The following is a 26,278-nucleotide window of genomic DNA, read 5'->3' as shown; positions in this document are numbered from 1 at the left end:
ATAACACTCGATCCCTGTTCAGAGCAAAACTGTTCCGAAATGGATAACCTTTTTCCAACCAGGGGCCCGTTTCTCGAAAGCCCCGGGAACTTTACGGGCCCGAAATGTTTCCGGGGCTTTCGAGAAACGGGCCCCAGGTCGGTCATAATCTGTACCACTGACGGGTTCAAGACCATACACTTGTACTGTATTGTACGAGGGCTTTTGCAATTGAGTTGGTTTACGAGGCAACAGGTCGGAAAGCGATCATGGCATCAAAATTTGAGAAAATCTAGTTGTAAACAGAATTGCCAAAGCATGTTTCGTCGCGATAATTTTGTGATCCTGATAATCTGAAGCCAGTTATAGTCAACGGCGCAGTCTACAAGTTTACCAGTGAAGAATGCCGTCGCTCATTTTTTTTTTTTTTTTTTTCAAACTTTCTTGAGGTAATTAAGTGGCTCGACTCCGGTGTTCTAGCCGGAAGCGAAAACTAAAACTGAACCGAATGTTTGAATTTGAGAGGTTGAAATATTAGCGCCACGTGCAAAAGAAAAGGACTGTATTACGAATTTTAAATCGAGTGGAAACAATGTTGCTAATTAAGCATTTCAAAATTTTTAATTTGTATCGACTTTGGCTTCGTTTTATTTTGCTTTTTTTTTCGCCGAGCAAACACTAAAATGTCTTCAAATATCTCAGCTAATTAAATATCTATCGCCTGACGTTTTTTCTTTCATTGTCCAGATAGAAAGTTCACCTACCGCCAAATACCATACTTGCTCTTGGCCGACCTTGGCTAGCTAGTCGAGTATTTTGTCTGAAAATCTTGTTTAAATCTGTTGAATTCCCTCATTCCACGAGCTTAGCATCATCTCTTTCCTGTGACTTGTCTTCTGGTGGTATAGGGGAGAATATTGTCTAACTTCCAGTTAAGAAAATGTCATCTTTATCGGTGGAAAAGGAACTTAAACACGCTGCAAATTTTCAGCTTTCGTTAATGAAGCCATTCTCAAGAGGCTCCAAAAGAACTTTCAAATTTTCCCGCCTTTTTCGCGGCCGCACATTGCTGCAGTTGCAGTATTTGTACTGTGGGGACTACCCTAGGAAAATTTTCTGTCCACTGTTTTGAATAATTTTGGCGAATTTCTTAACCCATAAAAATAACAGGGATAAGGGCGTTTTGAAGCTTTGAAAGACTATTTGGTCTCTCTTCAATGAACGCTACTGTGTCCTTTGCAAATCGGTGCAACTAAAGCTATATTACGGGGTGGGTGTCGGGTACTTTCAGCCTCTAATAAGAAGCCAATCAAAAGACGTCACAACTGGCGCCAATCTTGAAAGTCACATGACACAAATACATTGCGCGCATCCAAGATGGACGACGATGAGGTTGAAGTCGTGGAAGTTACAGTGAGTGAGCTTTTAATGATCAGTTGTCGTGATTCTGGCGTTATCTCTGCTGTTAACAGTAAAATCCAGCGTTAGAAATCCCTAGTTAATATTGAAAGTTTAATTTGAGCTTTGGAAGCGCTGCAATAGAGATTCTTCAGCAATGTTGTTTAGCGGTTTTCCTCATCTTTCAAAGCCCTATGTTTTTGTTTACGAAGGACCTGCAATTTTTGAATAGTTGCTTGTTGTGCATTGAGCGCTCATTTAAATTTTAACGTTTAAAAGGAAGAAAGTTCATTCTACAGTTAATGAGGCTACTTTTACAGAGTAAAAATTCAGCTCTTGTTGGTTGGCACGAAATTTACCGCGGCATGTGTGCATTTCGCGCGAGATCGATTTCATGTGCATTTCGTTCGTCTGTTGGTGTTTTCCATTATGAAACAATGTGCTTGTGAGCTTTCAAAACTCCTCAGCTGCCATTTGTATAGAACAAAGAATTCCTAGTTTTGTATTTACTGCATTGATGGTGTGTATCTATGAAAGAAGAGAAGCTTTCATAATATTTGACATTTGACACCGGAAGCTCGAAGCTGTTTATAGCTATTATTAAACATTGCTTCATTTTGTCTTCAGTACACGTCCGCTATTTTTATTGATAGAGAAGTGTTTTCTTGCCTTCTACAACATGCACATCTTAAAACCAGAACGAAAAAGAAAAGTATAGCTAAATGCCTTTCGCTGTTATTCTACCGTGGAATATTGTAAACAAATGAAAAATAAACAATTGAATATTAAACATATGAATAATAAAAATATCAAACAGGTGAAATTTAACAAATTGACATCAGTTGTTTATGGGTCTGTCCTGTTATTAACAATGAATTTCTTCATAATATTGTCAAAGTAGCCTGTGGATCCTCTCGACGATAATTTTACAATAACAAATTGTCAAATTATCTACGTCAACATCACATAAATTATAAATGCATGTATCTGCCTGCTTATTGACTATGAAATTAGCCAATGAGCATGCAAGAATTTCTGCAGTTATTGTAAAAAAACTTAAATATATTAAGTTGTTGATGACAAGATAAAATTAAAGTCTTGGATAATTAAAATTAGCATCTAATTACATGTACTTTTTTGCATCTACCTTATATTGTACGTGACCGTTAAAAATGCAGGTATACATGTGGTTTTACTGTGTGAATTATGTCAAATAGCCTGAGTTGCCAGATTTTTCTCACCCTCTGATGTGTGATATGTTACCTGTCACTGATGTAATGAATGTTTTCTTAGGTGCGTGGTAGTAGAACTATCTCACCAAAGAAGAAGCGCAAAAGGGAAGAGTTACCTTCTAAAACTACTTTGACACCATGCAGTGATGAGAATATTCTCCAAAGAGCAGCTCAGCTTAAACGAAGGGTAAGTTTTCTAATTATTTCCAAACCCTTAAAAGAAGTGAGTTCATTGTTACCTTACTATGAACCCAAGCCCTCAAAGACTATAAATAAGTACTGTAATTACTTATTAAGTCTTGGCATTATCTGAATGCTGTCCTTGTACGTGTTCATGTACTTTATTGAATCAGACACCCAGCCACTTGGCCAGATTAGCTCCATACATACAGTTCTTCTCAGTAGATTTTACCAGCTATGATGTGTGTTTCTAGTATTATAATACATGTCTGTTGTAACTAACTAAAGGCAAATAAATGCGTGTGTTGTTAGGCATTGAACATGGACAGTGTTTTTACGTCTTTTTGTGTCACATTTTGCAGCTTGAATTTTGTGAAAAAGAAAGAGAAGAACTTTCAAAGAGATTTAACGAACTCAAGGAAAGGTTAACAGAACAACAACAATGTGAACTAGATGTCAAGCTTGAAACATCTGAAAAACATATTCCTCTTATTTGTGTCGGTGACGAAGAAGAGGATGATGACGTTGTGTTTATTTTACCAGAGGACTATTCTCCAAGAAAGAGGCAAAAAATTGACAATGAAAGGAAATCAGAGAAATTTGATACCACAGACAATCAGCCTAAGAAGGATTTAGCCATCACGTATTTCAAGCCAGCTACAAATCTACCACATGCCAGGGAGCACTGCGCAGCTTATAAATTTGTTCAGAGTAATGTAACCACAGCAACAGTGTCATGCAATGAGAGCTATTGTGAGCAATGTTACTGCTATGTCTGTGATGCACTTGTGAAAGAGGTGAGGTGTAATAATTTCATTTATTTTAAATCCGAGTCTCTATTAGACAAAAGAACTTCAGTGGGGTGAAGCTTTACTCAGTTGATTGTGACATGAGCGGTAGCAGGTTTGGATACTCCAATCACCTTTTATTGCCAAGAGGCTAATTATTAGAAATGATAATAATATTACTTTGAATTCTGAAAACTTGAGGGAGGATGTTTATTGGAGTTAGGCTGTTTCCAAAACATTCTAGACTGCTGACAACTGGGTTTTTGTCTAAGGGTTACTTATAATGTAGAGGAGTGTTCAGCAATTGCAAACGCAAAAGGGCAGTGTGGCTGTGGCCAAGTAGGGAAGAAGGCAAGACAAGAGTGGTATGACCGAGTAGGAAAGAAGTCATGTGCCATGCCCATGTCTCATTCCATTTCACTTAAGGTTTAAGTGTCTCGCCTCATAACCCCTACTAAATTTTCAGAGAAAAACAGGCTGTCAGCAGTTTACAAAAGTTCAGAATAGACACGTAACCACATGCACTTACAAAAGTGTATACTGTACTTGTACAATCTTTAGACTTAAACTGTAACAAGTGCTCTGTTGTTTATACATGAAAAGTTAACTCTGTGATAAGACTAGTTGGTGACAATTGCAAAGGTAATTAGCAACAACTAAATGTACAATGTACATTGTACATAATTACACATTTGAAGCTTTACAATGTAACTGTGTTAACATTTGCTATTTAATCTGGAAATGTATATATATTTTTCCTTTCAAGTGTGACTCTTGGAAGACAGGCACCAATCCCCACTGTAATGCATATTCTAAGAATGCCTTTTGGGAAAAGCTACGGAAGGCCGCAAAGAGAAAAACGGTACTTGACAATGCAATTTCTTTTATAAATTCATTAACCAAATTGTGGATAAGTGCTATGTTTATCATGGACTGTAAAAAAATAATCTGATTGATGTGACAACAAGGCAGTATGCAAATTGTCATGCAATGTTTTAGCACATACATGTACATGTAGACATCTGTGCAGTGTTAAGTAACAACTTTTAGAATGTACAACAATGTACATGGTAGCCTTTCAGAAATTGTTCTGCTAAAAAACTGTGTTTCTAGGACTATAGAAATACAGAATGTATAATAGTACATGTATATGTAGCTAGCAATGTTGAGTTAGTGACTGCACAAGCTACATGTAGCAGAATCCACATTTCAACTCTAACAATGTAGGCAAATTATTTGAAACATGCATCTACAAAATACGAACATATATTATTTATATTTTATCTCATTTTCTGCTGAGCTACACTATACACTGTGCATGTCTAGAACGACTCATGATAACTTGGAAGAACAGCTTAATTTTGTACGTTATTCCTCAGTGAAGAAATTCAATGTACTGTCTTATGCAGCTCATGTTTCCAATGCAATTATTCAGACTCTCAAATTCTTACTTACAACTATATATTTTAACAATGTGTACTAACTTTTTGTTAACCTTACTTACATGTCGCTAATAATTCATGGTGGTCGTACTTGTTACATGTACATGTACACGATTCTTGATTCCTTTGCAGAGTGCTGTTCAAGACTCTTTATTGAAGTGTCTGCCTTCAGATGAGCAATCTGAATCAATGGTAGCAGCAGGTGTGGACTTGAATGCTCCTTGCTTTCATTTGTAACTGATCTAAAAATTTGTTGTCTATTAAATAATTACTTATCTTAGAGCGGTTTTCAATTGAGTGTTGTAAAACTAAAACCAAACCAATTGCAAATCAATTAGACTACTCAGCCAATCTCAAACTGTAGTAAAACCAAAACCAAAATAATTGCCTGATTACTTTCGAAACTCAAATGAAAACCGCTCGAATGTAATGTGCTTAACAACAAGAGAGATTGTACCAAGATTTACCTCAGTTATTCTGAATTTCAATATCTTTACTTAATCTCACAAATTATAGTATTCTAATTGTTTGTCATTATGTGCAGTCTCCACAGGTCTGTACAATGTCAGGTTTTCCAAGAAAATCAGTTTTCTTGCTTGTTTTCTGGACAATCTGTAATTATGTTATTCACCTGAATACCATTCTCACTAGCCCCCCCCCCTCCCCTCCCCTCCCCCTTACAGAAAATTCTAACTACATTGTAGCATGACTGATCAATTTACAAAAAAGGCAAAAAATAATAAACTAATTAATACTGAGAATAATTTCATCTCTGAAATAACTTTGATTCTCTGAATTTGATCAGTAATGGGATTTCAATGTTATTTCTGTGTGTTTAGCTGCAAAAGCTGCAGAGCTCTTGGAAACTCTGAAGGATAAGCTAAACGACTCTTCGAGCAACTTCAGCTCTCGGCCATCCAGTCCTTCCTGTGATTGCGATTGCCATTATGATAGCTGGGGTGGCAGTTCAGATGGTGAAGGATGTGAAGGGTGTTATGATTATCATGAAGATTCTTATGGTTATGGTGGTAACTGGAATATGTTTGGCAGCTGGGGGAGGTATGTACAATGCACTATAGGTCCAGACACACAGCTGACAGATACTTTCATACTTGCCTTCACTTAGGCCCTGTCCCGATTGGAGAAATTTGAAAACGCCATGAAATTTGAAATTGCAAAAATCACGCGTCATTTTGGATTTTTATTTGAGGAAAATTCCGAAAGGAAAATCACATGATTTTTGTTTTCAAAAAGCTCAGTTTTCAAATTGTTTTCCATTCACACTAAAAGTTAAAGCCGGCATTTTCAAATTGTTTTCTCTGGCTTGAAGAGTGTTTTCTATAAGCTCCATTTTCATGACAGACTAGTGGGTAACATAGGCCTAACTGTGGAAGGTGCAGAGGCCTCATAATTAGTGCGCTCATGCATCTCTGGTTCAAGTGGTCCAGGTGCAAGCCCTGGTTGGGTACATAGCATTGTGCTCTTGGTCAAGACACTTAAAATAATCCCTTTTTCCCAAGATGTTAATTAGCTTTGGAAGAGTACATGTACATGTATTTAATAAAAGAAAAATGCTCGTATTGTGCGGTATGTTCTCAGGGTTTTCATCATCATTTTCAGCAGGAAGGCAACTGGTTTTCACAGAGGCGCAAAAGTATTTGAATTTAATTTCTTGATAAGAAAAGCGAGTATTTAAGTTCTGTGACTGTGAAATTTCTGTATAATTTCATGGTTGCATTCTGATTATTTGTGGTTACTTGACAGATATGACAGATTCGGCTTTGATCTAACTGGAAATGTCTCCATTACTGTAAGCAAAGCTAAAGAGTATTTAGCTGATAATCAGCCAGGCTCAGCAGCTCTTGTACTTGATGCCTTGACAGTGGTACTGTTACCTGTTGACAATGAAAGGTACACTAATGATGAATTTATTGTTGAGGAATGCCATATCTTTGTGTCATTTTTCTTGACCATGTTCACATTAACTACACGGGTTTCCATAGGAAAGCTTGAGTCATAAAATGCAAGCATTTTGGTTGCCAAAAGGGGGGTCATTGTCTCTGGCGTTCCATGCGTAGACCATGGAAACTGGGGACGAGAAATGTGACATTGCTCACTCTTCGTGACAGGATGCAGTGTTTTGTGAAGAAAGTTTTGGTGAGAATTGTGCCTTATATGTTCATCTCACATACAAAGATGTCGATCGTTTTCAGAAAGGGTTGGTCTACAAATTACGTATATTGCTTGAAAGCCAGCCAGGTAAGCAAAGTTCACGCTCGAAACGTTCTCGTGAGATAACAACTGAGCCGATTGTGGTATGAGTTCAAGCTACGAAAACACTGGCAAAAAATAGTTAGTCAATGACGGTATGTGGTTACTGCTGTTATTATTTGGAACATTGCAGTAAAATGAGTCATATTGCAATAGAATGAGCTAAATACGAATTCAAAACAATTTTGGACTCGTAGTGCATTAAAAACATGCGACTTGTTTCTTGCACCACGCAAAATATGTCAATCCCCAAAGTTGTAAATATAAGACTTTCGGTAACTTGAATTAAAGATCTTATCTCCAAGTTAGTTGGCTTTCTAGTAGGGTGCAGGAAAAAAAAAAATAACGTGTAAATTTGGAGGCACATTGTGTGGGAGAATTAAACCTTCGATTGTGTAGGGAATTGTGCAGGATTATCGACGAACCAATCTTCTTGCCAAGTCCTAAGGAACATCTGAGTTGACGCGATAGTTTAGCCAGTTATTTTACTAGTAGTTCAAATACATTTAGCAGTCTTAGCTATCGCCAATTCTTTAATTAGAAAACTGTGTCTGACTGCAAAAGAAAATCATGTTGCGTGACATGAACTAGACGAGCATGAAACCAAAATAAATAGCAAAACAGAATGCCGCATCTTCCCCTATAAATGAGAGTTCTTTTTAAAAATACTCCTGCCTTGATTCAATAAAAATAATTATGTAGCTTGAGTATTTCCTCACAAACTGCATTAAGGGTCGCAAATTCTTGGAAGTTATCTGCAAAATACACAACTTGAAAGTTTATACAAATTTTGTGCAATGCAATTTGAGCCTAGTCACAGGACTGTTGTTTTTGCGAAGGAGTTTATCATGATTTGTTTTGGCTCTCTCGGAAGGGATTATTCGCCCTCCAAAGGAGATATGACTCTTGAAAAGGGTTTAAGATCGCAACACGGCAAAGTTGTTCAGCTACACAATTTACTCAGATTGCCACGACCAGTAAACAAACTTCGTATAATTTCTGCTAGCATGTACAAAGTGATTGCCATAAGTTGTAAAAAGACCTCGAAAATTCTTTGCAAACAACTTCTCCATCAACGCAGAGACAGCTGTGAACCAAAATGGTTTAAACTCACAACTTGCGACAGGATGAGGAGGATACTTAACGAAGCAACTTGAATAGTAAATATCTAAGCGGAACTCTTGTGCGCTAAAATATCCTGATTCTTCAGTTTGTTTTTATTGTGTCCAATACGCGGTTTCGTAAAGTATGATTTGATACTGTGGTACGAAGCCTGAGTAAAGGCTCTCAGAGCGTCTAGTTTTAGAAAGTTTTATGACAGAAGCAGTTAAATGCAGTTGATGGGAGTATGATGTGCAAATCTTGGAAACAGTTAGTTATGGTCTTTATCTAAGTATGTTGCAATGCTGTCAAATTATGTGTGGCAAATTATCATGGCTCCTTTCTATTGGTTACTGTGACATGTTGCGTGACATGAATGTCCTTATTTGTCAAACCTGTATTTAGAGATTCCCAGATGTGCGAAAAGTGTGATCTTCCCACCATTAAAAGGTGACTTGTTGTTTAACAGAAGGTCTCTCCTTTCTTATGTCTGTTAAGTGTTCTCTGGCATATTGATACAGTTACACCCAAAAGCACTTCCATTCTGTAGATTAATTTCCTTGATAAACAAAAATAATTATAGCATCATAAAAATTCTAAAACAAGATACTGTAGTATGCACGAGTTGTGCATATGGGTAAATTTACATTTTGGCACGCCCTAAATAATAATAAAAAAAAGATTGAGCACATGTACAGGCAGAAATTAGTCAACTTCACATTCCATTTAAGTTGCAACTTACGATTGCCAACTGGGTAAGAGACTTTCACAACTGCATGTATGCTGCATATACAATAGGACCCTGTTTTATGGCGACCCACTTAATATGCATGACCACCCACATACATGCATTAGTAAGTAAGTTAGTAAGTAAAGACTTTATTTAAAGAGGGTAGCACTAAAATAGTGTTTGCATAATAAACAACTACTGACTGACTTAAAACAACAATACAGCTGTCAGAAGGCGTCATTTACATGGACTCCAGGCGTCTGTGTAATTCTTTACCTGGTATAAAGGGAGAGAAGTCGAAAAAATTGTTCTTTGCCTTTGCAAAATAATAATTGTCCAATGTAACTGTAACTGACTCGTTGATTCCTTCTCGGCGAGAGATTCTCGCGCAGATAGAAAAAGCTGGATTCTTTTATTCACGGTCGTTTATGGGAGTCTTTGTCAATTCTTTGTCTTTCAGTACAGCCCAAAAATAATGCACGCGCAAGAACTTCTTTTTGCGTCCGCAAGCGGGCAACTTCAGATTTAACCTACCGTCCGAACCGCCTAAGAAGTAACGGATGATTGCAGCCGTTCGAACGGCCAAAGAAAAAGTAAAGTACGGATGCGCATTTGATGAAACTTCGAATTCTTTGATCGGCGTGAGCTGCTGTTTGCATGTTCTACAAAGTGTTTATATCTATCAAAACATAAACAAATGTAGCCGAAGAAGAAGATGATTCTCACCACTTCGTCTACTGTTTACTACACTGTTTACAATTATTATTATTATTATGATGGGTCCCGGAGTCCCAGACCCGCGGCGTGAAATGAGTTTGTTTGAAATGGCTTTTTCTCTCCGGAATGTTCCTTGTGGCAAAGGCTAAAAATACATCGTATTTACTGGGAAGTGTAACCCAAATTTTACAACAAGCAAGCTTCTCAGTCGACGGAAACAAGCACAGGACTTTGCATGCATGACAAAAGCGTGACTCAGTTTTCACGCATTGTTAATGTTTGAAACTTAATGCAAATTCAGGGCGTCACAACAACATGATTGTTATCTTACCTGCTCATCTTACCTGTTATCTTACCGTATGTTTAGAAACGCAAAATATATTTTCTGCAAGAGCTCTTCGCCTGTAATAATAACTTTGCGAGAAGTTTTTAAAATTTACAACATCGTAGTTCTCATTTGTTTACACAAGCAGCGGTTCAGTGTGAGCTTTGAACGAAAGTTGTCTTCGCTCACAGATCACGCAAGAAGAAAACGAAAACAGCACTTCTGAATCGGCATTCGGAAGCAAAAACCGTTGGATCCCAGGCTAACTACACCGTAGTTCGATTTTTCTGCGTGGACTGTTTCTTCATGAGCTTCATTATTTGGAGATATTTTGTGATTGTCGCGTAATCTGCTAGCAGACTGTTCAAGTGATCGAAGGGCTTTTTTCCTTAGGTGACATGAACACGCGAGTACCCGAACAGGTTAAGACAACCGCTCGTATGCCTAGATATTTTTATTCCTGAATGGATGATCAAAGCCGTTCAACGTTTTACTGAAGTCGTTTGAACAGATGGATGTTCCAGCGAACGGGTGAGCAAGTCGTTCGAACGGTTGGATGTTTTTAACAAACGGGTGAGCAAGTCGTTCGAACGGTTGGACGTTTTTATCGAACGGGTGAGCAAGTCGTTCGAACGGTTGGACTTTTTTATCGAACGGGTGAGCAAGTCGTTCGAACGGTTGGATGTTTTTAACAAACGGGTGGGCAAGTCGTTCGAACGGCTGGACGTTTTTATCGAACGGGTGAGCAAGTCGTTCGAACGGCTGGACGTTTCTACCAAACGGGTGAGCAAGCCGTTCGAACGGATGCAAATGTTTTTGAACGGATGACCCAGGTCGTTCGAACGAATGCAAATTTCTTTCAAACGGCTTTCAAACGGCTTCTAAACGGAATTCCGTTCGAAAACGGAAAGTCGTTATAGCACGTTTTCGCGTGAAAGGTCACAAATACTAACAAACCAGTGGCCATCTAAAAATTATGTACAATACGGATGTTAAAACTATGGCATAACTATGAGATAATATAATGAATAGAGCAGTAGTCATTATTGGCAATACTTAGAGCACATACTGCATTTAAATTTTGTCACATTGTGCGGTTTACATATTATACATAATAATTATGTACAGCACAGTAAAAGTCAATTTTCTCCTTAAAAATGATATCTGCGACACTCACTTGAAAATTATGTACATGCACATTGTATATGTATGTGAGTGTATAGTCTCACTTGTGCATATCAGCATAAATGACTAATTTTGCTGTTATCTTCACAATAGATGGCCTTCCCATCAAGTCACTTCAGCAATTAAAAGGTAGAGTGTATACAGTGATTGCTTTTTTTGTCTTTTTGGCAAACTTGAAATTTAGTAAACAGCTTTTGAAGACAGCAATTTGGTTCCCATTTTCTTTGAAATATTTCTCTGTATGACCTTACTTTCCAAGGAGGACCACTGTTTCATAATGTTTAGAGTTTTGCAGTTTACATTTACACGTAGTTTCACATGCTCTGTAGTCTTGCATGTAGAAAGCCCATTTTCTGTCATTAGATTGCAGTTTCTCCTTTACATGTAGGATGTAGTGTGAGTTGGAATTATGAATTTTGTTAAGCACTAGCCCCTGTCTAATACTACAACTGTATTCAGCTGCCTCTATGAGTCATTAGTGTATGTACATGCACGAAATGTACTTGTATGGAATACACTACTTGTACATAATATTGTATTCACATTTCTGTCGTTGGTTTAACAATAGTTTGCGAAAGGCTTGGATTGAAGTGCTAATGCACCCTGACCTGCCCAAGAATGTGGAGGACAAAGTTAGAGAACGATTAAAGAATGCTATCGATGGAGCTATGATTTGTTCACCTGAGAGCTCTGGCTTGAATGTGTAAGTCCCTTTTTACGCAGGTGTACTCCAGGTGATGTTTATATGAACAGCTTCTATGTACTGTACGTTTGTGGCCCATGCATTTAGGAAAATTGTTGTTAAATTCGTCAACAACAATGAGCTTGGGGAATGGTGCCTGAAAGGATGGTGGAGCCCAAGAGCAAACTAAACTGAGCGTGTAGTGTAGCCATGACAACCCTGTGAGTAGCAACCACTAGACCCAGACCTCCAAAGGGCTCGGAGGGTGAAGGGCCTGCAAACAGGGTGGAAGCAGTACAATCAAGTGTGAAACTACTTAGTGGGGTGGGGGGGGGGGGTGGAGGGGGTCTCTAAGTCTTGAGATCAGCATTGGATAGTGTAGGTTTGTAAGAATATTAGGGACCTTAGGCATATGTGACGGCGACGGCGAGGACAACATAAAAAATGTGGTTCTATTTTACCTTGGAATTTCGCATTTATTTGGAACTGCCCAGTGTGTCTGTCGGTATTAAAACTTGCCCCAGCTGAATATGCTATGAATGCGTTCAGTTCCAAATAGAAAGATGGAAAATTAGCTGTTGTGGTTCACGTTCTCCAGACAACGCAGAATATGGTCATTTCACGTTGCTGTGTTACAGAGGACAGCAAAGAAATGTACCAAGAATTATAGTGCATGTGCATAGCCATTGTTCTGCTATTAAACCTTTTGTTTGGTGACATTCTCGTTGCCGTTGCTGTCGTGTTTTGCGTAAGGTCCCTATTATTGCAATGAGGCAAGTGCAAGGCAGAGAAAAAGGTGAAAAAATTGCCATCCAGTCATCAGGGGCAAATATATTTTCCTGGTGGACAACTGATGATCAACCAACCTACGTGCACATGCACATGTAAATAGAAAATAAGTAAACTGAGACTTGTCCAGGCCAAGCAAAATTTGAGAGCTGCTTGTCTGCAGGAAGTTTTCTTTGAACCCTACTATGGGGCTTCAACAGTGAATGATAGTTACAAATTATGCAGTAATATTCAGTGGACACTTTGTCCAATGTGCTTTTTGTTCTATGGCCCTGGTTTAGGATTCTTGAAATGAAGAAGTGGACTGATGAATTACTTGTCAAGTGTTTTGCGGGTAAATTAGGAAATGATTTCATCAAAGAGGATGATGATGTGGCTGAAGCTCGACTGGCTTTCTTGGAAAAGAATAAAAGGTACATGAAGTACATGTAATGTGATTTTTGTTTTTTGTCAGTTCTTCCTATCAGGTGATGTCTTTCTTTCTATCTGTTTGCCTGTCTGCCTGCCTGTCCTGTACCTGTCCTGTACCTGTCCTGTACCTGTCTGTCTGTCTGCCTGTCTTCTCGTCTGCCTGTCTTCTCGTCTGTCTGTCTTTCTCTCTGTCTTCTCTATCTACCTGCCTCCTTGTCATTCTATTAGTTGGTCTGTCACTATGTCTGCTGACTGCCCTTATCATCTGCCTGCTTTTTACATGTAATTGATGCGTTTGGCTGTATGTCTTCAGAAACGTGTGTAATTATTTCAGACACCTACATAATTATACATATGTTGTTCTTCTATCAATTTCTGTTTGTCAGAAGACCACCAGTAATTCTGCTTCAAATTCTTTCTCTCTCCCAGATTCTCAGATGCTTTATCTTACTTGTTAAGTTGCAAAGTAACCCAAAAGAACAGGAACTCTTCATATCATTATCATGGTGTATCTGTAACAGCTACAGACCAGCGGCTAACAAACATGACCCAGTACAGGAGGAAATTTGTACTGTTACTGGCCAAAACAGGAAAGATCAACCAAGCTCTGAATGTGTTGACTTTGCCAGTCTCAACAGACATAACTAAAAGTGTTATAACAAACACAGTTCTTAAAGGTCAGTTACGTGTACATGTACAGGATGCAGGATGCAAAGAAAACAAATTTTTGGGCGTAATTAAAAATCATTCTCACTAGCCCCAAAATGTTTGTCCATTACAGTACTTTAAATAATTTATTTGAATTCCTCAAAAAGTTTCCCAAGAAACTTACATGTAACCTGCTTAGGCAAGTGAAGGGCAGAATTCCATAGCCTCAGTGGAAAATCATCTAACCCTGAACTATCAGACAGGACTTTCCTTTCACACTGCTGTGTACAGGTAAATTGTGTTGTGGTGCAGTTTTTGACCACAGCTCATTTTGCAATTGACCATTTTCATATTCTCTGTATTGGACTGGAACTACAGATGCAATGCAAATGACATTTATCTCTCTTTAATGCTATTTCCCCACATGAGCCTCCATTGCAAGCTAGTTTCAGTCCAACACCAAGAATATGAAAATGGCCTATTTAGTAGCTGCAAAGTAACTTTTACCATTCTAAATGTAATTATTATTAGATTTGCAGCCTGGTAGATTCCCGTCTTACTGAAACACATGCATACTGGCAAACTTCTAAATTGAACCAGCACAGAGCTGATACTTTGAGACCATTAGACTTCCAGACTGGCCAGAAAATGTTACTTGAATAAGTAGTATAGTCTATTGTAGCTTTGCAGACTTACAGATTAAAGTCACTTACATACACAGTACATGTACAAATAAATAATTGTACTTTTCATCTTGCAGACATTCAGACCTGTCAACTGTAGTTTTGTACTTCCTTTTGTACTTTCAGCCCAGCTTAATGGTTGCTACCTCTGTTATCTATTCCAGATTCCAGAGGTAATGTACCTTTTTCACAGTGCACTCTTGGAAACATGGATTATTCAAGCGCTAAGGAGCTCCTCACTGTCTTTGTAACGGACAACAATTCTACTGAGACAGGAAAGCTTCCTTCACCTTCAGATATACCCGAAGACACTTGTAAAAAAGCCTTGGCATTTATACTGACTGGAACACAGGTCAATTCTAATCTCCGCTTGGAACAAGCAATGGAGTGGTACATAAACACACTCTGTGTGACTTCCCTGTCTAATGACTGTCCAAATGAAAAGAGAAAGGTCAGTATAATGGATGTACATAATTATCAGAGTTTGAACTCATCAACAGTAGATGAGTGTGGGGAAGGTGCCTGTAAGGCTGGTTGAGATACATCCTATGAGCCGAGCGTACAGGGTACTAACCTGGCCTATGCCTAACTTAGGGAGGGATGGATTGTGAGCAAAGCCTTTGGAGACAACGTAAATGTTAAGCAACACAAGAAAAATGGTCTGACCTCGCACAAGAGAGCTGTAAATTCCTGGGCCTCCCTGCAGAACCCCCAGACCACTCCACATCAAGGAGGGACACTGCTGGCTAGCAGTTTTTTTGAGTTTAACTCAGCCTAAATAAAATTCGGCCAGATGAACCAGTATTTTACTGAAGAAGTGGTCAGATACACTGTACAGCAGTTGTGTGAAATCTACAATATTTGACCGTTGTTTAAAAGGTGAGTATTTTAAGCTTGGAACTGAAACTTGTGTAAAATTTTCCTTTTTGCACAGCTGGCAGTGAAAGAGGCAGAGGTACTTGTTACAAAGGCAAAACAACAATTCCTTTCCACAAGTGAGATCAAACCTCCAAAAGATGTTCCCTTCAAGGTACATGTATTGTTAATACTATTGTAAGTAAATTTGGCTGCAGAGGAAGATGTGAAGACATTGATGTCATCTTTCATGTCTTTGTATTGTTTAAAGTGTTGGTTAAAATTATTCAGTCTGGTAAGGTAAGTAAATACACTGCAGGATGTTTAGTTGGTAGTCACTTCTCAAGGAACAAAAATCTTCAGAGAAGGGAAGAAACTTGACTATCACTTCATTTCTCTCTGCTTGAGGAATAAGAATGAGTATCAGTGGTCTGTTAGGTTATTTTGACAGAATGGTGGAGGTACATGTCTATGTGTGTGTGTGTTTTGGAGGGGAAGAGGGGGGGGGGGGGGAAGAGTTCATCTGTGATGGTCTCTCTACTCTCACATACCGCATACAGTAACACCTTGAGATGCCAAACATAAACAATGGCTCAAAAAAACCATTCTGCAGTCTCCAAATAACTATTTTTATTTTACTTTACACTGTATGTGTAAATTATTTTCTGTTAAATATTTTTCTCACAGGTGTTTGTAGTGGAATTATTTGCAGCCCTTGTTGCCAATCTCTATGTCAACAACAACTGTTACCCTTACTTCCCAATTTCAAACACATTGGAGATCTTCAGAAGAAAGGTTGTGTAAATAAAACTATTATGATGTACATGTACATGTACTGTAAAATACATTCGTATAATACATTATAATACTATATTCGTGTAATACATTATAGTACTTGTGAGGGGTGCCACTGCACCCCTCTCCAGGTGTATAAATGGGTACTGATGTGTTTAATTTGGGGTTACGTAACCATAGCCTTGTGATGGACTGCGTGTGCAATCCCACCCATGGAAGATAATATATTTAATAATAACAATAAATAAATATTTATATAGCGCCTATCCATGCCTGCTCTAGGCGCTGTACAATTCGCCAAAATGATCTGTACTAATCTTAATAATTAAAAATGTGCATTTAAGAAAGTAATAGAAAGTAAAAATCGCTAAGAATAATAAGTTTTCCTATTTTCCTATTTATTTACTTTATTGGGTGGAGACTTTGATTTCAATCTGAGGCAAACTTGGATATCAGTGCAAGACAAGACTCAAACTGGAGTGAAGAGTTTTAAATGCCAGTACGAGCATCAGCTTGGAAGGCATGGTAGCATTATGGTTAGTGTGCTCAACTCCGGATCTGGCAGTCAAGGTCCGAGTTCTGGCCAGGGACATTGTGTTGTGTTTTTAGGCAAGACATTTAAATCTCACTATGCCTCTCTCTACCCAAGGGTATAAGTGAGTACTGGCAAATAATATAATGGTGAGGGTAACCCTGCGATAGACTAGCATCCCTGCCTGGAGAAGTACATATAGAAATGCTCTTGGTCAATTCATGCTATAGAAACTGGGATAAGCTCTGGCCTGATGGGCTACTTAACTCGTATAGAGACTTTACCATTACTACAAGCATCACCGATTTGTCTACTTTAAATAATTGCCGGGGTGGAGGCTTTCTAAACAAGTCCTTATTCAGTGACATGTTGACAACCTCAGCACAAGTCATTTTTTGTGTGGGTTACAGTGTTCACATGCATTTCATAAACTGTAGTGTAGTGTATCATTAATTAAATATTGCTTTATTTTCCCATGCCAACACATACATCTAATTAACTGATGTTATAATTATGATTATGCTCATTCACAGAGTTTGTTATGGGGAGCTTTGTCAGTGGTACTCTCTCCAGTAATGTGCACCAAAATCAACAGTCAAATTCTAAATTTTGTGCTCGTCAACATCATGAAATCACTTGGTAGTAGATGTATTCCATTTCAAGTCTACACAAGGTTTGTTGTGTACTGTGTAGTAATGTGTACAAGCACTGTACATTGTGTGTCTGTTAATGAGAGGCTGTTAATGAACTGAACTGAAGTACCACAGGGTCCCTAGTCTAAAAAACAACAAGCAGTTACAATACTGTGCACCTCTGCGAGAAGGAATGAAAGAATGACTGAATGAAATTGATGGATGGGAATAACTAAATGAAATAATCACTCGATGAGTGATTGAGTGTGTAAATAAATAAAAACAAATGTATGAATGCATGAACAAACAAATGCATGAATGAAAAAAAGAATGAATGGATGCATACAGTGTATCTAACTTTATTTCTTGGCTTTTTTGTCTGGTATCTCTCCCACAGATAAAACAAACGGGAAGTGACACACTCAGTTTTCTTAGGCAGTGGTACATGTTTTTTAAAGACTTTAAAGACTTAATTAATAAACTGCCTATTTTTCTCCCTCGCAGCTGGGTTAATAAGCTGAAAGACATTAATGGCATTGAGAAGAATTATGAGATTGCACTTTGTATCCTCAAAGAAGGCCAGCGAAAGTCAGGTACAGTGGACTATAAAGAGTTGACGAGAGAAATCCTAAATAGGAATTTTGCTTTTGACTGACATTTTGACAACCTCACTGGTGTCAAGTGTTTGGTTACTATGGTGTACATGGCAGTTACATGTGCATGTAGGACTCGTGTGAACTTTGTAAACAGTGATTGGTTAGCTGTTGTTAGTTTTGATCCTCACCTTAGGTAATAACACTATAGACCAACTACTATCAAAAACAAATTCATTACAGTTGTCAACTCAGGAGTGTTTTTAAGGGCTGTGCACTGGGCAAATTGACTGGCTGAGGACAATTTTGCCCGGATTTGACCATCTAGTGGAGAGTTTTTCTTGCACAGAAGTTCAGTTCTAATAGTTTTGCCCACCTGCGAAAACCAGTTACCCTCTTTCTGAAAACGTTGAGAAACCGCCGAGCTGTTCAGGCAAGAACATGTAGCACTGTTGATCAACAGATTTCACGTACATGTAAATATTCCAAAGAATTTATAACTTTGCCAGCCTTTACCACATTGGTACTCACGTAATCCTGGATGTAAACCATTAAGTACATTTGATTTGTTGCATGTGTAACTTTTGCTGCAATTGGGATTTTAATTCAAGGTCAAGACGGCTTGTCATTACGCAAGGATGCAGTGTTGCTGGTTAAGAACCTTTTTGATGCTGCTGATGCGCTGTTAAACAAGGCTGGCAACTGGGGTGGTAAGGATAGGCTGAGTGCCGTGCTCAAGAAGATAAAGAAAGATGTGAGTAAATGTCTGGATCAGGGGAGTTTTACCCCTCGATATGACTTGCTAAACCCCTCCTCACTCAGTATTTAGGCTAGCTAGTTGTGGTCAGTCCGATGTATTATCTTACCGCATTTAACAAATTTTTGTTGTTGTATTAAACTTTGCTGTGTTCAGTGTCAGTTAAAGCCTACACGTACATTAGTAAGTTCGTGGTAACTGAGAGTGAGGTCTTTGCGGGAAAATCTCAAACTGAGACCTATCGCTCGGTCAATACGGCAAGGCCGAGGTTTGAGATTTTCCCGTAAAGACCGAACGCTCAAGATTAATAAGTAGTGCATTATATGGCTTTTTGTTTAGTTTTTGCAGGCCTGTGATCGGCCCGTGTGCAATACTGGAGAATAATGCCCTAGTATTAGCCAATCAGCATGCGTGTTATGTCGACTACAGACACAAGTCATATAATAGATCAAGCTTAATGCCCTTTAAAACCCCGGCCAAACACAACATATCGGGCGCAACATGTTGCGCTCGTTTGGCCACCCTGTTGCGACATGTTGGGTGTTGGCTCAAATTTGAAAATGGTCAAATTTTTCATGCAACATTTGCCGATGTTGCATGATGTTGTAGTCGTTTGGCCAGGTAGGTGCAACAATTTCTCGCCCAGGCATGCGCACTTGTTCGATTTTCAATACCTAACATGTGGCAACACGTCGCAACAGAGTGGCCAAACGCGCGCAACAGCAATGTTGGGATATGTTGCGTTCAAATGTTGGGATCGTTTGGCCGGTGCTTGCAAATGCTGGACCAACAATGTTGGGATTTGTCGTGTTGAGATGTTGCGATCGTTTGGCCGGGGCTTGAAATATTAAATCTGTTGAAAAGTACTGTTTATTCTTCCAAGCATAGTTCAAGGTACCTACAGTCATGAGTGTACATACATGTAAGTAGACTACGGATAGTCGCTCTTTCGCTTAGTCCGTCGTGCGTGACTCGAAAGAAAACGTACCGCGAGAAAAAAATGGTCGCGCGAAATCCTAGGGACGAGGATTTCACGTGGCCATTTGTTTTTCTCGCGGTCTTCTTTCGCGTCACGCACGACGGACTAAGCGAAAGAGGGACTACTCGTAGTCTAAAATATAAGGTGCGTGACAAAACTTTGGGCTGTGAAAGCGTCGGACCAAAAACGAAAGTGAATACTCTAATTTTTTGCCAGCGTAATGGCTATAGTGGGCTCTGCTGATAGCTGTAAAGGACTACTCTCACAGAACCTCCACCCAGTATTATGAAAGCTTTCCAGTTTTAGATTATCATGGTAACTTGATCGAAAGGTGAAAGTACAATGTAACTATGTGATGGACTAGCATCCCATCCAGTACATGTAGCTTGCATGCAAAAATTTACAATTTTCTTTGCTTTGCTCATTTCTCTCGCAAGTTTGTTGACAATTCTAAATTCTCCCCCGACGTTCAAGAAGATTTTCTATCCTTCTGCTTCCAGTGGGCGTAAAACGCAACACACAATTGAACATGTTAAGTGAACGACAAACTCGCTGAAAGTTTATTGGATAAATTATGTCAAGCATCTCATGTTGATAGCCACCAGTCTGAGTCGACTTTTTACGTTTGTTGCTTAGCAACCAGTGACAGCGCAGTCCTCAACTTCTGGAGAAACAGTTGGATACTGGAGCACGATTAGACAGGACGCTTTGCAGACGTCATTTTTCTGTGTAAAGCAAAGAAAAGGGTAGATGACTGCACACAGCCTACCCATCAAGGGAATATTCACAATACATATACTCCTTGCTGAACTTGAACATGTAACCTTTGCAGCTTAGTAAAGCTAATTTTTGGGCAGTCATTAATAAGTTTTGCAGTCCTGTTAATCTGATCTAAAGTATTCAATATTTAATTCAGTGCTGTCTTCTGGTTAGTTTGGTAAGGAAGTCTCCAAACATGGCCTGAAGGATTTTGAGGGGCAGTTGATGAGTTTGTGTTTCAAGAACGATCCAAGTTATGCCAATTTCAAGGATGTCAAGAAGGTTTACAATTTAACGTAAGGATTCTTTGCTTTGTGTTCACAATATATTTTCAGTTTGTACTCTTGTTAATGTTGGTTGTTGTATGCTCCGAAACGTAAGGGCTTTGGCAGATGCTCTTGGCTCCAGAGAGTCACTCTTATCAAAGTGAGCTGTTGGCGTAAAGATCATACGCGGCGAAAAGTTCAGTAGTGATCGATTTCTTGTGATGACTTGCTTTTAGGGACAAGTGGCCATCACTAAAATCATCAATGATAGACTTCCTAAAGAAGCATCGAACGTAAGTACGCTCGTGTTCTAAGTTGCAGCAATGAAGGAAACAAAAAAAGATATAAACAGATAGACGAATCGAACACACAAACAAACTGATAGACGGACTGACTGGGAAACTGACGGACCAATAGGACAACGGGCAGACTGACTGACAGACTGACAGACAGACTGACTGGCAGTCTGAGAGACCAAAAGACCGACTGGCAGACTGACAGACGGACTGACAAGCAAAATGATAGATAGACCAACAGGCAGAATGGCAGACTGACAGACCAACAGACCGACAGTCAGACCAACTGACCAAATGGCAGACCGACTGACAGGCAGACTGACAGATCGACAGACCAACTAACAGGCAGACTAGCAGACCAACAGACTTACAGAGAAAAAGCAAACTGACATGAACCTTGCTGAGCCCCAACTATACTACCAATAAGAGAGATTAAAGGATCTCGTCTGTTCATTTCGGTTTGCCGTCTACCATTTGTTGTACCTCCGTAAGAACGTTTTTACTCACTAATAGAGGTTTCGATGTGTTATCTTTGTATTTAACAGGTCTCACACCTGCTGTTGTATTGAAGTGTTCGCTAAATGTGGCATGTTTAAAGAAGTCAGGGCCACCCTCTCTGCAGCTGGTTACACAGGCTCTCATCCCAGTATCTGCGAAAAGGTATTCGTTACCTTAACATATGAGATGAGTTAGCTACTCAGAGAAGGGGAAGATATACATGCAGTGGTATCCAAAGTTCCGCTTGAAGGCATTGAAAATCTTGACCCATTTTCAATTTTCCGTGTCCTTCCCGAGGAACTGTTTCAGGTTGTTCACAAAATTCGAATCCATTTCCATCCTGGCCATCATCAGTTATCCTCGCTGCTGTCACGCTAAGCTGTCACGCCAAGCTGGCATAAAAATAAAAAAATTAAAAAATAAAAAAAAAAAAAAATAAATAAATAAATAAATAAATAAATAAATAAATAAATAAATTAATTAAAAAAAAATGTCGGAGCACTCGTTAGTTCTTGTGTTATTCTCTGATTGGTTAATTAAAATTGGAAATTCCTCGAGTGCGTCAAGGAAGGTTTTCAAAGTAAATGTACATTGTTCAATGATTCCTCCTTCTGAGTTAATTTCTGTTCTTTTTGCAGATGAAGGCTGTCATGTCTAAACTAAATAAAAACGAAGCTTGTCAATTTGCAGATGCCTGTTCTGATTGGCTGGCTAAAACTCTGTGCGACACAGCCTTCTCACTCTGGCGATGCAACTACAATTATGTACGTTTTATGTATAATAAACAATTATTCCACTGGGAGCGTCCGTTAGATATGAGATGATAGACAGCCTGCGAGTGAATATATACTCTTGGACAGCATTATCCAATGATCCAGCTTTTAAGAATACTTTATATTAATCCTCTGTGGCACGGGCGTGAAATACCGGAATATATTCCGGTATTGCCAGCCTCTATTTTTCCTGAAAAGGTGAGACCTTACTCTCCTGTCCCCATGGCCCTTCTTTCAAATCTGTTCTTATTAGTGGTGCTAATCATTGTTGTTTTTGTAGATGCACGAATCTCTGCTGTCCTGTGTCAGAGCCATCGCTGCTATCAAAACACAGACTTTAATTGGCATCCTGTCAGGAGCAATGCAGAACGCATCCAAGGTAAACTTTTAAAAGGATAAGATATAAGATGAAATATTGTGGCTATACAGTTACTGTACATGAAAATTCCGTAGCAGAAGGCAGGAGTTGTGCCGCCACTTCCGCCTCACTCTGATGGATCGTGGAAATGACTTTGCTAAATAGAAAAATTGTGAAATTAAACTAATATTTTTGGTCCTTCCAAAGCATAGGTGGTGTTTTATTGCAACTTATTCTTTAATTAGATATGTTCTTTTATAGTTGTTTTGTGACAGGACCGTTCAATTGAAACAACGCACTGATCTTGAGCGCTGGCTACGGGACATCAAGGTATTTACGTAAAAAAAAAAATAAAAAAAAAAAAAAAGAAGAAGAAAATTTAACATTGCTGTCAACATATTTTGTTTTCAGCACACACGATACAACAAACAAGTACATAAGATGTATGGTAGTATCGGTCACGAAACATTTATTTTTTAGTTTTTGGACACCGTGTTTTTTTGATTTTATTGGTGTTTCACGTTGTCAGAACTCTCTGAGCCAGGCTAACTTATTTTGATGTGTTTGGATGTCTCTTCATTCCCAGTTTGCAATGGAACCGAACTGGAAGGCTTTTCGTTAGTGACTTGAACACCAGTTCAGCTAGCCATGAAGCTTTAAGCTCCTGATATTTATTATGTCAGTCCATTATTTCATTTTATTTTCCTGGAAATAATAGTTAATTTCGTGCCCTGCGTTAAAAGGCAATGTTTGGATAAAGCACAGTAAATCCTGGTTTTCCCCTCGTCACTATAGCCTCTTTGTGCTTCAAGATGTATGATTGCCGCCAGTCTCTTTCACTCTCTTTTCTAAGAATCCATTTTCGGTGACCCATTCATTGTAGTCAAATGAACGGGGTTCCACTTTATGATATCATTCAATTTTGCCATTCTTTGGCAGGGATTGTTTGGAAAGCAAGAGATGACCGCGTGGAGCTGGGCCTTCCATGACCTAACTACAGGACCGCTGAAACGCAAGGGTGCAGTCATCAAGTAGGTGTTAAAGATTATGATAAAACGCTTTCTGCAAATACACCCTTTGCACAAATGGCGCTGATACATCCTAAGCCTCACATTCATGTGAAAAATCCTTTGCCTGGAAACATCAGCACGAGGCTAAGGATTTATAACCTATTGTTATTCAAATTTAGGCGGCATTTATGCAAAGGTCCATTGATCGAGATACCTTTGTTTTTCTATCAGATTGTTCTGTTAAGTAGCACATTTGACTTGAGGTGGCCGCTGTGTTGTGTTCTTCGGCGAGAAACTTGACTCTCAGAGTGCCACTTAAGACTTTGCACCCAGGTGTATGAATTGGTACCAGTGACTTGCTGGGGCAACCCGATAAACTGCCTGGTTTCGGAGTGTGTGTGTGTGTGTGTGTGTGTGTGGGGGGGGGGGGGGGGGACTTTTTACATCCATGGGGAGTAAGTGTAACAGTATTCCCAGTTGTTGATTCTTCGCCGAAGATTAGCATCGGAACTTACTTCCTCTCGTTATAAACTTTTCCTTTACTTTAGTTTTAATAGCAAATACATTTAAGTGATTTTTTTTTTTTTTTTTTATCGGCATACGGGTTACAAACAATTTGTTTTCCAATCCTAGGCAACTGAGGAACAGTGCCTCGCTGATGTCAGGGACGCTCTCTTACAATCAACTGCTTGCTGTGCAAGCCAAAGCAGCCACAAACAACACGTCCAGCGGTAAACAGGCACAGACTTCAAAAGCACCCGGAAGTGGAACCCAGGCCTCTAGTGCTACTGCTACAGTCCCAAAACAGACTGTCACTACGCCTGTGTCAAAACCAAATTCTAGTACTTCCGTTCCGAGAGTAGCGGGGAATCTCCAAGGAGATAGTAGTGCTTCAAGCCCGTCAACAACAGTCAACAAATCCTCAAGTAGCTTCTACGGAAGGAGTAGTTGCATCCCAGCGGCCAATCAGTCTGTCAGGCCGGCAGTTTCTACACCAAACACGATTTCGACTCAGAAAGCGGCTGTAAATCTTCCCGTGAATACTTCAAGCTCAGCCGCGAGTCCACAAGTTGCATCACGTACGATGACACCGCCCGCAATCAAGTTTGTGAGCATTGCACCTAAAAGCACAAATGCCTTAGTAAGTCTACCGACTTCAACAATACAGGCCGTCCCAGGCTCTTCCTCTGCGCCGACGGCCGGCAACTTGGTAACGTCGGCCTCTAAAGGAGGCGGCAGGCCTTCGTAGGATTCAGTTCCTCTCCGTTTGTTTAGTCAGCGGTTACAGCTTGTGGGTAACCGCGTGCCTTTTCTACAAGACAGAACATGTGAAGGAGAGAGAAGAGTATTTATCAATAATTTCATGAAACCAACGACTGGAAATTTCCTTGTAGACATTGACAAAGAACGGTAAACAGAAAATGCTATTTGCTGCTTTAATAATGCCCCTGTTAGTTGAACCAAGTTTAAATCATCGATAACTAATAATGCAGCGATTTTAATAAAAGCTTCAATTTCAGTTTTTTCCACGCATAACCTAAAGGAATTATTTTATGCTCGGCCGGATTTTTCTGTTTGAAGAAAACAGTAATAACCATCGATAGTGTTTAGAATGAGATTGAGTGCACAGATTAGTCAGAATTAATGTTATGCGTTTTTTACTTTGCTTTTTCTCCCTTTCTATAAACCTTGTTGCTGAAACAACATGTATCATTTGCTGTCGAATTGAATTGCGAGTCCACGGTTTCCATTCTTCGGTCAGCGAGTTTTCTTCATGTTAGGAACATGTGGTATCATAGTGTACAGCATTTCAGATATCTTGTCCCGTCATCTAAGTTGTACGTTTTCTAGGTTGCCGTGCATTTGTTAACAGTTGTAAGTATAATTATTTTAAGGTTTAAAGAGAGTTATTATAAAATTTGTTATAAAGTTAGAGATTATGGTAAAAATTGAGTTAAATGTTAAACGAATTTAGAAAGGATACTTTTCACGTTCATCGAGGCACAAATAGAGGCACAAATTAGGAACATGTGGTATCATAGTGTACAGCATTTCAGATATCTTGTCCCGTCATCTAAGTTGTACGTTTTCTAGGTTGCGGTGCATTTGTTAACAGTTGCAAGTATAATTATTTTAAGGTTTAAAGAGAGTTATTATAAAATTTGTTATAAAGTTAGAGATTATGGTAAAAATTGAGTTAAATGTTAAACGAATTTAGAAAGGATACTTTTCACGTTCATCGAGGCACAAATAAGAATAATTTTTGCCCTAGTAGGCCTATGTCTTGTATTTTGTGGCTTTAAGATATCGCTTTACATGCATGTTTTAAGTTTATATCTGATTCAAGGCCAATCTTTTGGACTGGTTCAGACTTGAAACTTTGTACGAAATATGTCACGATGTCTGAACCAGCGGTGTCAAGAGGACAAAATGAAATACAAGAAGTTCAGTTCTAAGCATGTTACTGTTGGAATAAAGAGTTGCTTTTTGCTGCATTGTTGTTGGGCTTTAGTCTGCCAATTAGTGTCGCGGTGTACAACTTACACAAGAAACAAATCAAACCAGTTCGTCAACGGTTGTACAGATGGAAAACAAAAATGCCAGATGTAACCTC

General features: G+C 39.0%; 1 protein-coding gene across 1 annotated transcript; it reads left to right on the top strand.

Annotated features, from left to right (window-relative positions):
- The first annotated feature begins 1,306 nt into the window (after positions 1-1,306).
- On the top strand, positions 1,307-26,159 carry LOC110068614 (uncharacterized). The gene is made up of 25 exons (XM_089275931.1): positions 1,307-1,392; positions 2,671-2,796; positions 3,152-3,586; positions 4,344-4,439; positions 5,152-5,221; positions 5,859-6,078; positions 6,784-6,930; positions 11,442-11,477; positions 11,917-12,051; positions 13,101-13,232; positions 13,660-13,907; positions 14,726-15,012; positions 15,496-15,591; positions 16,104-16,211; positions 17,277-17,416; positions 17,880-17,968; positions 18,580-18,722; positions 20,638-20,759; positions 20,966-21,022; positions 21,571-21,685; positions 22,162-22,287; positions 22,577-22,675; positions 22,916-22,984; positions 23,594-23,685; positions 24,298-26,159. The coding sequence occupies exons 1-25, from the start codon at positions 1,357-1,359 to the stop codon at positions 24,911-24,913; spliced, it is 3,840 nt and encodes a 1,279-aa protein (XP_089132057.1). The 5' UTR covers positions 1,307-1,356; the 3' UTR covers positions 24,914-26,159.
- Positions 26,160-26,278: the final 119 nt, after the last annotated feature.

The sequence above is a fragment of the Orbicella faveolata genome, unplaced genomic scaffold (genome assembly GCF_042242905.1).
Source record: "Orbicella faveolata isolate gen_17 unplaced genomic scaffold, um_ofav_v1 contig_4, whole genome shotgun sequence".
NCBI classification, from domain to species: Eukaryota; Metazoa; Cnidaria; class Anthozoa; order Scleractinia; family Merulinidae; genus Orbicella; species Orbicella faveolata.
Note: the sequence above shows the minus strand (reverse complement) of the source record. Positions and strands in the feature narration are given on the sequence as shown.